The sequence below is a fragment of the Lissotriton helveticus genome, chromosome 5_1, assembly GCF_964261635.1.
Source record: "Lissotriton helveticus chromosome 5_1, aLisHel1.1, whole genome shotgun sequence".
NCBI lineage: Eukaryota > Metazoa > Chordata > Amphibia > Caudata > Salamandridae > Lissotriton > Lissotriton helveticus.
The window spans coordinates 2,029,592,638-2,029,606,597 of NC_136065.1; the positions used below are offsets into that span (position 1 = coordinate 2,029,592,638).

Here is a 13,960-nt window from a genome sequence, read left to right on the forward strand (position 1 = left end):
CCGGGGGCATAAATGAAACAGGAATTGGCTGGGGCAAGACATGATTGATCCTTCCCCGTTCATGGGCATCCGCAGAAATTTTTCCGGGGGGGGGGGGGGGGGGGGCAAAATGTTAACGTCATCACCATCCTCCGACATGATGTGTGCCAGGTGGGGCATAAGAAACACTGAGGCGCAGAACTGGGATAGACTCAATTAAATGCCAGGAGTCCAGGACATGTGACTGACCCTGCCACAGGCCAACAAACACCACCTGTAGGAAAACGCTAAACTTTCTGACAAGGTGCTTTATCTCGGTCTGCTAGGTGTGCAGACTTCCGGGTCCTTGATCCAACACCAATCAAGGCTGTCTTCAGCACGATTCGATTTTCATCAGAATACTTTAAAACAGCCTATGATTAAAGCACCAGATTAAATATACTGTATGCACAGTGTATGTTAGGGATTATTTGTAGCACACATATTTACCAATATTGGCTCCTTGGTGCTAGAATTCATGATAACTTTTATCCAAATTTAAAGCACAACGTCAAAGTTAGTAATAAATAATGCAGCAATCACAAACTCTAGTGATTCGCCAATGGGTGCTCCCTTTACTAGAATTCCCCGGGCAGTGCTACATTTTACACACAATCCATTAATTTATACAAAATAAAATGTATAGGTCCAAATGTTAGCTACATTTTTAAAAAGAAACTTAGAGTCCCGCTACGTGTCGTCAATGTAAACTGACAACGTGCCCACGTTTAGGGATACAATAATGGCCAGCTCCCTTATGCGGAAGCCCGGCACCGTAAATGTGTGGCACATGCGGCGCCCGCAGCAGCGGCACATCACAGGTCCAGGGATGCTGAGTCTTACACAGTGGTCGAAGTGGGGGGAAAAAAGTAGGGGAACAGTGGGCGGAGAATCAAAGGGGGGGATAATAACCAAGGATTGGATCTTTGTGTGGAGCCAGAGGTGTGGCCAGAATGCGCAGACATCCCAATTTTTAGTATTTGTTTGGCATTTCACTGCTCAGTTTCTTCAACCAATGGATACACATGATTATTTAAGGTTATAATGAGTTATTGACCGTAAAATATATTCACAAAGTGGGATATGCTTCTAATCACAGAATGTACCAAATACGATAAAATGTGGAAACACAAGCCATTTGTCTCCGAGCCATGGAGTTTCTGTCATCAGCACTGCTCTCTTTTTCCACAACAGCAGTTCAAACATGAATGGCAAAATATCCTAGTTTGCAAATGTTTTCTCTAAAATTATAGCTCTGCCATATTTGCCTCATAATGCAAGATCTGCTGCCTGATCTGACCATTTAAACTAATAAATTGTTCGTAGCTCAAACATATCAAAAGTTAATATAAAATGTGACTTGTGTTGCTGCGGCGTGGATGGCCTATTGTAAAGGTTGACTGGTCACCTTTCTCACTGCTGCGTTTGTATGTTACACTGGTACTAATAAGGCAAAATCTTTCCAGAGACTCTTAGCATGTGTACAGACGTCAAAATAATAAAATATCTGAAAATATACTGCATTACTCTGCAGCCTTTTTTTTATGCATAATTTAGTCAACACTATGGCATAATGTTGTCATCCTTTGCTGCATAATTAATTCCAGTGGCCTCACAGCAGGCAGCACATGTTAAAAGTGCTTGTGAATGAAGCCGGATGACTGTAAGTTTGCGAACGTAGTTTGGTGTGCGTGCAAATCCTGCATTGCCAATCCCTGGTGAGTTGCAGCTACTACTGCTGAAACAAGGCCAATGGAGGTACCTATGGGTGAGGCAGACTGGCCTCAAGGGCAGGGCCAGCCATAGCACTGGTGGTGTCCTGTGCATTAATGTTTGTTAGTCCCCCCCCAATGGCTGGGGGCCGTCATCAGAATGCAAGGGGTTAACTGTGCCCCCCAAGTTTCCATAACCACTGTCTCTCAGATGCATTTAATTTGATTTGCAGTGCCACTCATACCATTGTAGGGTGTCAGAGCACTTTACATCACACACATTACACAGAGACAATCAATATGTGTGTAAATCACTGTATAGAAAATGTTACATAAGACTAAGGACTACAAGGTGTAGGAGTCACATGACAACCATACTAGTAGCCCATATAGTTTTATAGTGATTTGTCTGGAGAAAGACAATACCCATAATTTAAAACGTAATACCATGGTTGGGGGTTCTCCTTAATAATCAGAATTGATCTCTGTCCAAAAGAACACTTTTTGGGACATTAGGATAATCAAAGACTGGGGGGGAGGGGAAATAATGCTCTAATTTATACCTTGCAGTTTGTATGCAGCTCTTAGATGACAGTTGATAGCTCACTGTTCTAAGTTGGGATTTTAACTTATAAACTGCAAGTAACAAAAGGATCTCTCTGACAAAAGCACTAGCCCACTGACCTATTTACATTATGTGCACTTTGTGATCTGCATGGCGCAAGTTCTTTGCAGACGGTACATTAACCCTCTGAGCTACCTTTCCATGAGTCAAAACTTCCACTAGACAAAATTCTGATCTCTCTCTAGGAAGAACATTAATCACCAGAGTCATCGTGACATTTTTATTGTTGCCGAAAATTCCTGGAGTCCAGGAAGGAGGGAGCAAGCGTTAAAACCATAATATACTTGCAAACATGATGCCTCCACCTAAGGTCAGCACCCGGTGAGGTCACACTGGTTGCACTGGCCTAGAGCTGGCCGTTCTCAAGGGTCCTGTGACCTCAGTGACTGTTGTTCTAGTGTGTGCTGCTTCATAGGCCTGCCCGCAAGACTGGAGGTGAACTTCAGTATGGATAGTGGTGGACAAGACTTGAAGGTTAACCTACACTTGTCATGCTAGGGTCCACCTGCTGGTCCGAAGACACCAGGACTTCTAAGGTGTTGCGAAGCCCTCTAAGGTCTAGCATGTGATTGTGCTCTCGCAGGAGAGTGGTCTGGTGGACTGGTTATTAAGGCTTAACCTGGTTCCCAGTTCCAAATTCAGCAGCTCTGACCATAGTGCCACATCCTCTTCCCCACTGAACACCGTACTGCCCCACTGAGAAAAACTCCCACTCTCTTCAACTACAACCCAATTGTTGCCCGCTATAAACACCTGGATGCGGCTCAATTTAAATTACACACTAGACGAGCAATATGCGGCCTACAAAAAAAAAAGTAACAACATCCTGGAAAAAGCAAACACTTCTAGGGAATGCAAAATTTAGCAAACCATGGGAAATGTAAGCAGGAACAACATTGTTACCTTAATTCTTTTGCACTCACTATTCAGAAATCAGTGAGTGCTTTTGCCTGAAAAGTTAAGGACACGACTACAGGGCCCTGAATGGACCCAATTCAATGGCCATTGCTTATATCCTTACAAAACGTAAGCTGTAGGGTAAAAAGACCACGTCCCTGGACGCAGAGCCGCAGCACACATTTTGTTTTCCAATCCACACATTGTAGTACCTCCAGCATTGGTGCACTAGTTCCAAGTCCAGGGAAAACAAAGGCAAGAAAACAAAAATAGTGTGAATAAAATCGGTTTGGCCAGTTTGCTACCACTCTGTCTTACTTTATTTAGTTATTTATCTATTTTTCATATTTTTTGCCTTTTATTCCCAATGCTGCACTTCGGAATTAAAATGTCAGAAAAATATGACATTTCCTGCAAAAGTGTCTTTATCTTTTGGATCCATTTCACAGGGAAGCAAATAAAAGAAAGGAGAGGAAAGCTAGTGAGAACCCCGTCTTGAAGTCACGGTTTTCATGGGTGTTCGCAGGTGGGGCAAGGAGGGTCCCTCCAGGGGGGGGCAAGCGCCCCTCCTTGTCCCCCCCCGCAATCCCCCCCCCCCCCCCCCCCCCCCCCCCGCTGACGCCCATGTACCCCGTTGGAATTTGTAGTGGAAGTCTGATGGAAAATCTAGATACTCTTCTCCAGTGCATGTTGGATGCGTAATGTCTCAAGCCATGTGTACCAGTGATTGTCATGCCTAGAATAAAGACAGGTTGACACCAGGTGATAAGATTGAGATAGTGTCTGATTGTATGGGCCATTATGGTAGTAGTTTACAAACTTCACACTATGTAGGGTTTCCTCGTCCTACACGTTAAATTGTTTCCAGGTGTTTGCCTTACTTCCTTTGTCAACTACTTGTTTTCTCTGTTCTCTCAGCCTTGTAGTGAGTATGTTTTCTTGTGCTCTTCATTGTTTCTGTTTCATTTTTTTATTGCTGAAAGGGAAAGGAGGTATTGGGTTTAGCACATAAAACTTCCATGGAACGTGGACCCATGTTGTGCGGCTGGTTCTAAAGGGAATTCAGTTGTGAGGACCTTGAGGTGCTGCAGGTTGCTTACCTCCTGCCCGGCTTTCCTGATAAATGCCTCAATCTCGCTGTTGAGTGACATAATTTCTGTCCCGTAACAACCAAACCAAGCAGTCAATATCACACTTAAACAAGTGACATCATTAGTGTGTAGAACTGTGAAGATGTTATTATGGGATACACATCTTGCTTCAATGAGCCTTCTTGTTTCATTGTACATTTTCGATTCTCTAAAAAAAGAAATGGGCACTTGGTAAAGAGGACAAGTAAAGATTGGTTCTGGTCTCTTGCAATGTGGAGATTACATGTGGGGTCAAACTTACTGAAGACTCCACTCCTTCATGGTCATAAGCTTTAAAGTTTTGTTGTTTTTCCAGAGAGTCTGGTGTCAACTATGTCCCCAGTTCGCCAACAGTTCTGTTTTAGTGGTCTTTGAACTCAACACTTTCCCTCATAAGAAATCTAAATTGTGATATTGTTTGTGTTGCGAGCCAGTTTTTATCACTTTTTTAATAGTATTATCAATGTTAACTGGCAGATACTTTTTAACTCAAATCCACTATTTTTGTGAAATAAACATGTGTAAATAGAATTGAACTTTGACTGAAAAGGTATAAGATATATTGAAAAGGCTCTAATATAATTTGGGATCTAAACTACCATTATCTGTTTTATTATTACAGAAGCATTTCCTGCAGAACTGGGTAAGTTTGATAAAGAATATGAAATAGTGTCACGTATTCTATTTACCTTATCTAATTTCACATACCCTCTCTTCTTTTCTTACATTTAGAGAAAAGATACATCAAACCTGGTAAATGTGAGTAAAATCCTTGTACACAGTGGTGCTGTAGTACTTGTGAAGCCATGGGTTACAGTACCACGTGGGGTTTCAAAGGAGTTCTGTGCTGGTATTACCTAAACTCATCAGCACTTATGACTTCGACCTCTAGGACTCTTGTGTTTTCTTAGAGGAGTTAATATAATCATATGCTTGCTGGCAGAATTGTTTAATTATCTGGTCCAAGGTTTGATATTGGCTCTTAAATAGTGTCTGAATTTGGATCTTTATCAATGAGTTACCAAAAGCGATGCTTCTTTTATTGTTTTTAAATCTAACTGTTAATGTTACCTGTCGGGGAATTAAAAAATTATAATCATGTAAAATAATTTAAATCCAATATCGTGAGTGGATAACTTTGTTATTCAGAGGTTGGATTAAAACTATTGCAAATGGCATACAAAAGGAAAAAGGGAGAGAAATTGGTTACATGATCTCATATAACTAGACAGAACTGTCATTGGGATTACTTTACCCAAGCTAATATGGTTTGGGATTTTAAGATTAGCAGTTCAGTCAGTATGCTCCAACCCTGGGTGAATGTTTATTCTGAAGCTCAGACCTTAGGCCAGGGGCGTCCGACCATTTCTGTAGTGAGAGCTACGTGTGAACATTGAAAGTCATTGGTGGCTACTGGAGGCTAAGCAACTCCAGCATTGGTGCCAGACACCCAGTTTAATTGACTTAAAGCCTAATGTCCACAGAGCCAGATGCTATGGTTTTTTAAAATACTTTGATTAGCGGCACTATGACAGGCCTGCCATGTGTGTCATTGAGTGTATGATCTTTGGGGCTTTTTGAACATGGTTGCATATAAATGTGATATGTATGGGTTACTGAGAGACTGTGTTGTATGTTCTTGTAGCACAGGGCCTACCTTTTGCCATACATGCATAACACAAATAGAAGAAGTATCAAGTGCAGAAATATGTTCTCCTAAACATTTTGAGAATATGGAACCTTTTTCTGGTCTTCAAATTTCTACAACTTAAAATAATGGCTGTATTTTTCAATTATAAATATGGCACTGTATCGAGAAAATTAAACTGAAGAGTTAACTTTGTATGGATTACATAAAACTCCTCACTTAAATTTTCTCGCATTTCCAAGTGTCACATTTACAAACACCAAGCATCTTGCTCCCAGTCGCCTGTAGACATGGTGCCATATTTTTTACAGAAAAATACATTTGTTTAAATGGGAAGTATTTAAAGTGAATAAAAATGCTTCATAAAACATTAAGTGGTATGAAAGGGGGTGGTGATGGACGGATCATCTGAACCAATCAAACACTGTAATGCCAGAAACCGGTCCTAGGAAGCTTGATTCCGGTCCAGGGAAGGCATGGCTTGGCAGTTCGGGCTGGACTGTTCCCATGAGGCACAGGGTCAGACTGATTTGCATATGGCCATGTCTGAACTGGGGTGGCAGAGTGGGCTAAAGAACGGTGATGGATTAAACCCAGATCTGTTGACTGGGTGTGAGTATTTGATTGGTTCAGATGCTCCGTCCATCACCACCCCCTTTTGTACCACCCCCTTTTGTACCGTCATAAAACATTAAGGCGTATTTGACTTAATAAAAAATAGAGAAAGACAGTGGGCGTGGCCTGGTGGTCCAACTTGGCACAAGCACCTTAGAGTAGCTCCAATAGCCCACCGAAATTCTACATTAGTCCTGCCACATCGATGCATCTGCAGCTAATCTGATCCTCTGCGGGGCTTGAAGAAACCTCAGAACCGCCTGGGTACCTCCTCGGGGCTCCGGTTGACCCAATTAGGCGGCCGCAGCCGTGGACAGGCTGTGGTTAGTGTGCTCGCCCGGGCGTACCTGGCGTGCTGGCGCGCTACCGAAAGACTCGCAGTATGGCCTGAAGACCTGGTGAGTCGCCTCCTGCTGTAGCAGCCGGCGTGAGATCTCCCCGGGGGCTGTGCTTGGAGGGAGGCTGGTAACACAAACCTCCGTTGCCGGTGCCTGGATTGGACCTCGGCAGCCTACTCGGGTCGTAGCCTGAATGCAGCCCGGACGGAGCCGCAGACACCCAGCGATCTGGGAGACACCTTGGGGCTGTGTGCTCCTACCTGGTGGGTGCTGGATGCCCCAAAAACTCATTGGTCACATCGGACCGTGATGCCCCTCATACTCTGACCCTCAGAGCGATGATGGGGTGAGGTCAGGTGGCCCGGTCCGCGACCAGCCTGTCTGAGCGACTGGAGTGAGGTGAGTCTTTCCCTACTGCTGCAGGCCGCGTAGGATCTCCACAAGAGCTGCGATTGGGGCGAGGCCGGGAACACAATCCCAGTGGCTAGCGCCCGGATCGGACCTCAGGGGCCTACTCATGCCGCACCGTCGATACGGCCTGGTGGGCTCTGGCCCGGCTGGAGTTCCCTGAATGGGCTGCGCTGCCATTTGAACTTGCTGCCTGGATGGAGCCGCAATGATGATATTGGGGACATCTTGGAGCCAAGAGGGTGCCAAACGTCCCGAAGCTCGGTGGTCGTGTCATGCTGCAGTACCCATTAAGCCCCAATCCACTGAGCGGCTGTAGAGCGTGGCCAGCCTGCAACACGTGGTCCCAGCCCAGGAGACAGTATAGGTGTGACCGGAGGAGGCCGATCTAGCCCCAGAGACCACGCCATTCACCGGTGAATGCGCTGGGCCTATTGATATTTCTCCCACTGTTGCTACCAAGTGAGGGGCCTGGTGCACCTCCTATTACCCTGAGGTGTCCTTGAACCGCCAAACATACACAGAGTGGGGTGCCCCACTAGCCTTGTGGCACTGCAGCCTTGTGCCCAACAACAAGCATTCCAGGAGGAGAAGATAGCGGAAAAGGCACCTACACAACTCTGTGAATATAGCGCAGTGAATCACCCATAGACGACCATGTAGCGCTATAGTGCGACCACAATTGGCGAGGCGCCGTGGCTTGGCCCAACGCTGAGGACTACCAGGGCGTATCATAGACACAGGCAGGAGCACATGCTGTAATCAGAACGCGGGGGCCGGAGACACCCATTAGGGGGAGCAGGGGGTCCCCACCTGCAGACGCGGCCAGGCTAGGCCCGGATGCGGCTCGTGGGTGTGGTACCCTTCCCCGGCTGCCACGCCTGAGCGCATGTTGGCGAGACTCGACGGAACCAGCGGAGCTACAGCCACCTACCGACATTAGACCTGCCAAGGATATATACTTTGTGATATCTTCCCTAGGGCCCGCCACAATGGCTAAAGATAAACCACCGGGGGCCACATCCATACAATCCACAATGGACAAGTACACCGGCGCAGGGGGCCCTCCCGCCTGGCCCCGAGAATGTAGCGACTACATTACCCGGCAATGCAGCGCTACTGGCAGCTATCACCCTGTCCAGTGACATGTTAAAAAAAGCCAAAAATAGTGCGGTCGGCTCAGACGTTATGCTTTTTCTGCAAGACCTTCGCAATGCGGTGCAGAGTATTACCGAAATAGAATTGCGGATTTCTCCAACCGAAGATGCAGTGAGAACCCTTCAAAAGATGATGTTCAGCTTGGAGTCACTAACATGCTGCCTGGCAGCGAGAGTGGAAGACTCAGAAGGCTGAACTCAAAGGAATAACCTCCGATTTGTGGGTTTCCCTGAGGGCTACGAAAACAATTTGACTTCCTTCCCAAATGGCTTACAGATTGGCTCTCAGCTGACTCCTTGTCTACCTGCTTTATATTCGGACGTGCACATCGTCACGTCCCCGGCCAATTATTGCCCGATTCCTTAACTATACGGACAGAGACGTGATTGTACAACAGGCCATGCAGAGAGGGGGGCCCTCATCTACGCCTCTTAGCCCATCATGATCTTCTCAGACTAAACTAGAGTGGTCCAACAGAGCAGAAAATCATTTGTTGAGGCCAAGGCCCATCTGACGGAGCTGAAAATCCAATACTCTCTACTTTTTACGGCCAGCCTGCGTGTATCCTATCCATCACAGACCTACTTCTTTAAGTCACCGGAAGAGGTGTTCATCTGGACAGATGAAGCGATAAAACTGAAGGCCTATGCTCCCCCTGGAATAGGCTCCAACACCTCATCAGGAGGTCGCGGCCAGGACATTCCCAGGATCAGTGGAAAACACCAACGCTGGTCACGGTCTAAGAGAAGGTCCAAGACTCTCAGTAACTCTCGTAGACGTGTAGTGGAGGGTCAACAAACTTCTACATCATCCTAACTCATGCTGGCAGAGCCGTATATATTATACACCTAACTTGATGGCTGAGTGAAATTGGGCTAAGTATGCATGTACATTTCAGTGGTCCCGAAGCCGCTTTAATGGGAGTGGATCCTACCCCCCATTGGGGGCGGGACGCTCACCTTGCCACAACAGATGCTTCAAAACTGAGGTATGGGGGATTTATTGAGAAGTTCATGTTGATTTTCAGTGCCACAATTATTCATCTCATGTATAGAATCTGATCACATCATGGTACCCACTTGCTAGCTTACATTCTCACGTATCACTTACACATTAGACAACCGACATGACAGAAACCCAGACGCGGGGATTGAATATTATTACCAGGAATGTCCGTGGCTTGCTGGACAAGATTAAAAGGGGAGCCATACTCCACCAAGCGCTACAAAAACGATATCCTATTGCTCACTGTTGGGAAACAAGATGTCATGTCTTGCAAGCTTTGGCTTTCTCCAGACCTTCAATTCTGATTTCACTAGAGGGTCTCGGATGGTAGCGGTCCTAATCCATCGCAGGGTACCATTAGTCCATGATAAGATCTGGTCAGACCCCCTGGGAAGATACATAGTGGTGATGGGTACATTATATGGCAAATGCCTTACTCTTGCTAGTGTATGTGCCCCCCCACCCTTGTCGTGGAACTTAATGGAGCACTTGATGTCTCTCTGGGCAGAGATTCCACAGGGATTGGCGATAGCCGTGGAGACTGGAATGAAGTAATGTGTCCACTGACAGACAGGTGGCGTAGTGTAGGACAGCGGGCTGACGTGCGCAAATCGAAACTCCATATATGGACCCAAGGGATGGGATAGGTAGATATCATGCGGAAACTACACCCGTCCGAGCATGGATACACATATTTCTCGAGTGTTCATGACTTGTTTTCTCGACTTTACTGTATCTCATCTCCGCTCCCCACCTCAACAGTATTGAGACAGTAGAAATATTGCCCCAGGGCTTGTCAGATCATTCCCCAGCAGCATTACTGATGCGCTTAGACCCCAGGCGCTGCCGCTGGTGGCTCTCGCCATGGCTCCTGCAAGATGAAAAGTACAGCCAGCAGATGCATACCACCAACCTTGAACACTCGATTCCACTGGATCCGGTGGGAAGCTATGAAGCCAACACTAAGGGGAGCAGACATTGCCTTTTGCACTGCACGACGTAAGCAACACCATGAAAAAAAGGTACGCACCGAGGCCCAACTCCTTGACTTGGACCAAAAGAGTAGGGACAAGAATAGTGGCGCGATCAGCCGTCAACTCAGCATGTCGCAACAGCGGTGCGCCAGTGACTTGTTGGACAAAACCGAAACGTAGTGGCTTGCTCTGCGTAGCCAGATATATCAGCGGGGGGATGAGTCCAGTGCCCTTCTACACCGCCTTTGTCAGCAGACACTTCGACCCATTGATTCTCCCCGGAGTTCTTAGCCCTGCGGGCGAGGTACTCACTGACCGTGCACGAATTGCGGCCAGCTTTGCTGACTATTTTATGGATTTATATGCCCCACAGGAGACCCTCCCTGAAGCCACCATTCACCTGCTTCTGGCTGACATGCCTCCGAAGTCCCTGTCTGACTCAGTGCAGGAAGACTAGATGTCCGGAAGACTAGAAGCTCGGGGCTTGGACGAGCAAGGTGATGGTGGTTCCAGATGGGTTTAAGTACTTTGGAGTGTTCTGTCGGCATCTCAATCCATCTAATGGGACAAGAATCTGGCCCCTTTACTGACCCAAGTTAAAGAACAGGTTCTGGTCCCACTTGCCATTATCACTTATTGGTAGATCGGCCATTTTTAAAATGGTCTCTTTGCCCCATCTCCTCTACAAACTCCAGAACCGCCCTTACCCAATATCACCTATATGGTTCAGACAGTTGAATGCCGTCCTTAGTCACTTCCTCTGGGGTGGGGGCTCTGCACGTGTAGCACTAAGAATGTGCTTCCATTCCACATACTGTGGGGGTCTTGCGACTCCAGACGTCCAAGTAGATCGTGTCGCTTCACTTCTCCTCATCTGGTGGTATGGCGATGGACGTGACCCTTCTACGTGATTGAGCGCTGTTTAATGGATACTAAATCACTACACACAATCCTGTACTCAAGCTCGACACTTAAATCGCTACCACCTGCAACTAGGACGGTCTTTATAACATGGCGACAAGCGCTGCGTAGAATGGGATGGTGGGGCAGACTGACTAAGGAAACCCCTCTCTGGCACAATGCCCTCTTACCACAACTGTTCAGGCTGCAGGGTTTTGTGGGCTGGGATGCCATTGGTATTTCAACGATTGGGGCGATCCTCCCTGGCCAGATCCTGAAATCCTTCTAGGGAGTGCAATGCGAATGCGACAAGCCCCGGTCGCAATTCTACAGATACCTCCAATTCCGTCATATATTTTCCCTCTCCATAGCATGACAGGATGATATTCATGACTTTGTAGACTTCAACCCTATCAAGTCCAAGGTGTTCATGGGAGAAATGGGTGCACATCAAATTACAGCAATATACCGCACATTGGTGACCAATAGCCACACCACATTCAACAAGACTAGAGACTTCCGGCAGAAAGATATTGGTCCACTAGATAAGGATGACTGGGTTGAGGCTCTTGAGTCCCCAAGCGGCCTGTGCTGCGCCCCTTCGCCTCACACAATTTAAATACCTCCATTGGGTGTACTTCACCCGTTACAGGATTTGATGAGCCGGAATGATTTCATCCCCTCTCTGTCTGCTCTGCGGAATTGCAGAGGGCACTCTCCTTCACACGGTATGGTAGTGCACTGTCCTGTCGAGGTTTTGTTATATGGTGCTGACTTGTCTCGCTGAAGTGTTTGGGTGCGACATTCTCCATTCGCCACGCTTGGTCATGCTCCATATTACTGGGGGCTTTGGTGGCAATAGGTACAAACGTCATTTGTTATATCTGGGACTTTGTCTGGCTAGCGGGACATCGCTAGGGCTTGGAAAGCGGCCTCCCCGCCATCCGTTGGAGCTTGGAAACAGGGCCTTGACTTTTCCATGGGGTTAGAAATACCAATTTTTAAGGCTCAGGGATGGCCCCAGAAACACTCGAAGATGTGGAAACAGTGGGCAGATTATCGGGGTCTTTATCTTGAACTTATCCCCCATACATTGCACAATGAAGATTTGTCATGAAGATCAAATGCTGGGTACCAACACTGATAATAACTATGCCTGTATCCAACTATCACAATCAGAGTTTTTATAAGGTAACTCATATACTGACATTGAGGCACTGATGTTTCTTGTTTCAGTTATAATATGGCTTGACACAGTGTCTACTTGCCATTAGGAGCAAACGGCCTGCTGTTTTTTAATAGGACAATTTGAAATGGGAGCAAATAAACATGAAAAGTTAATTGTTAAGGTAACTTTTCATTCACATTTTTTCCCATGTAAAAGAATTCAGAAACATAATTTTGTTCTCACGCTCCAATATTTTATTAACATAGACTTTTATTTAAGAGTAATATACTTCCATTCTTCACCTTTGTGACTCAGCTTGGCCCATAAATTTGACTGAGCACTGCTCATTACCAGGCTGTGCTATCTGCAGGCTGTTGATGATAATAATGTAAAGTAAACACAGACTTCCCTTAACTTTAAAAGAAACATGTGACCCGGTGCTCATTTTAAAATTAACTCAAATCTGTCATCTACTTGGAAGGTGTCTGGGAGCTACTGGTAGGTCGTGATCGACTGAGACACCTGTACTAGTTTAAATAAAATACATCTTGTAAATGAAAGTTGGTTTATGAATGACCACAGCCAAACGTATGAGAGAGGGCTTTGAGTCGCTTGGTGAAGCCCTGGAGTGCGCATGACATGGTGTGCTGTGACCAGACCAGACAGCCTTCTCGCAGGCAGATGTGTCTGCAGAGGCCCGAGTCCATGACCAACACTGATGATGTGACAGTGAAAGGTACAAGCCACGTTTGAGAGAATATATGGGAAACGTTTGCAATACTTTATTTAAAGATAAGAAAACAGACAAATATCTAAAATCTTTTTGAATAGTTACAGCCTTATTTAGGTGTCGGAGCAACAAAGCCAATCGCTTTGTTATTGGTAAGATTTTCCTCATCAGCACGCACTGGTGGACATGGTGTTAAAAAATCATTGAATTTAAGGAAGTCCTTCAAAGCTGTATCTGTCCGGTCCGTCTATGTCAAACATGATGGTCCCAAACAAAGAATAATACCTCCCCAGTTCATCAGGGACAGTAGTGTTTTTTACTGAAAAAAAGACACCCTCTTTGGGATGGTTGACCTGCTATCACATCCATTCTTGCCAGGTGTGTGGAAAAACTGACCACTGAAGAACCTTTCAGTATGGCAACTTATTCAGTGGAGGTGGTGCTGCTAACAAACCAACTGCACTGTGGAAGGTCTAGTGTTTGCTAAATAACCCCAAACTCCATCACCTGGACTCTCCCTTTTTTCCTTATTTACACTTATAGAATGAAAAGGAATCTATTACCTGGTCTGTATTGATTTCTAAACATAGAAAAAATGGAACAGGTACTTTGATTCCTTAGTCTTCGGGACTTC

At 46.0% G+C, this 13,960-nt stretch overlaps 1 protein-coding gene across 4 annotated transcripts in view; it reads left to right on the forward strand.

Moving 5' to 3' along the window:
* The window catches only part of LOC144756206 (E3 ubiquitin-protein ligase TRIM39-like), a 230,767-nt gene that overhangs the window by 130,331 nt on the left and 86,476 nt on the right, over positions 1-13,960 (forward strand). For 2 of the 4 annotated variants that reach the window (XM_078645818.1, XM_078645820.1), the window contains exons 6-7: positions 5,005-5,025; positions 5,115-5,141. In XM_078645818.1, coding sequence (XP_078501944.1) covers positions 5,005-5,025; positions 5,115-5,141 — 48 coding nt within the window. The remainder of the gene's footprint in view (positions 1-5,004; positions 5,026-5,114; positions 5,142-13,960) is intronic. The other 2 variants (XM_078645819.1, XM_078645821.1) reach the window with 1 other exon arrangement.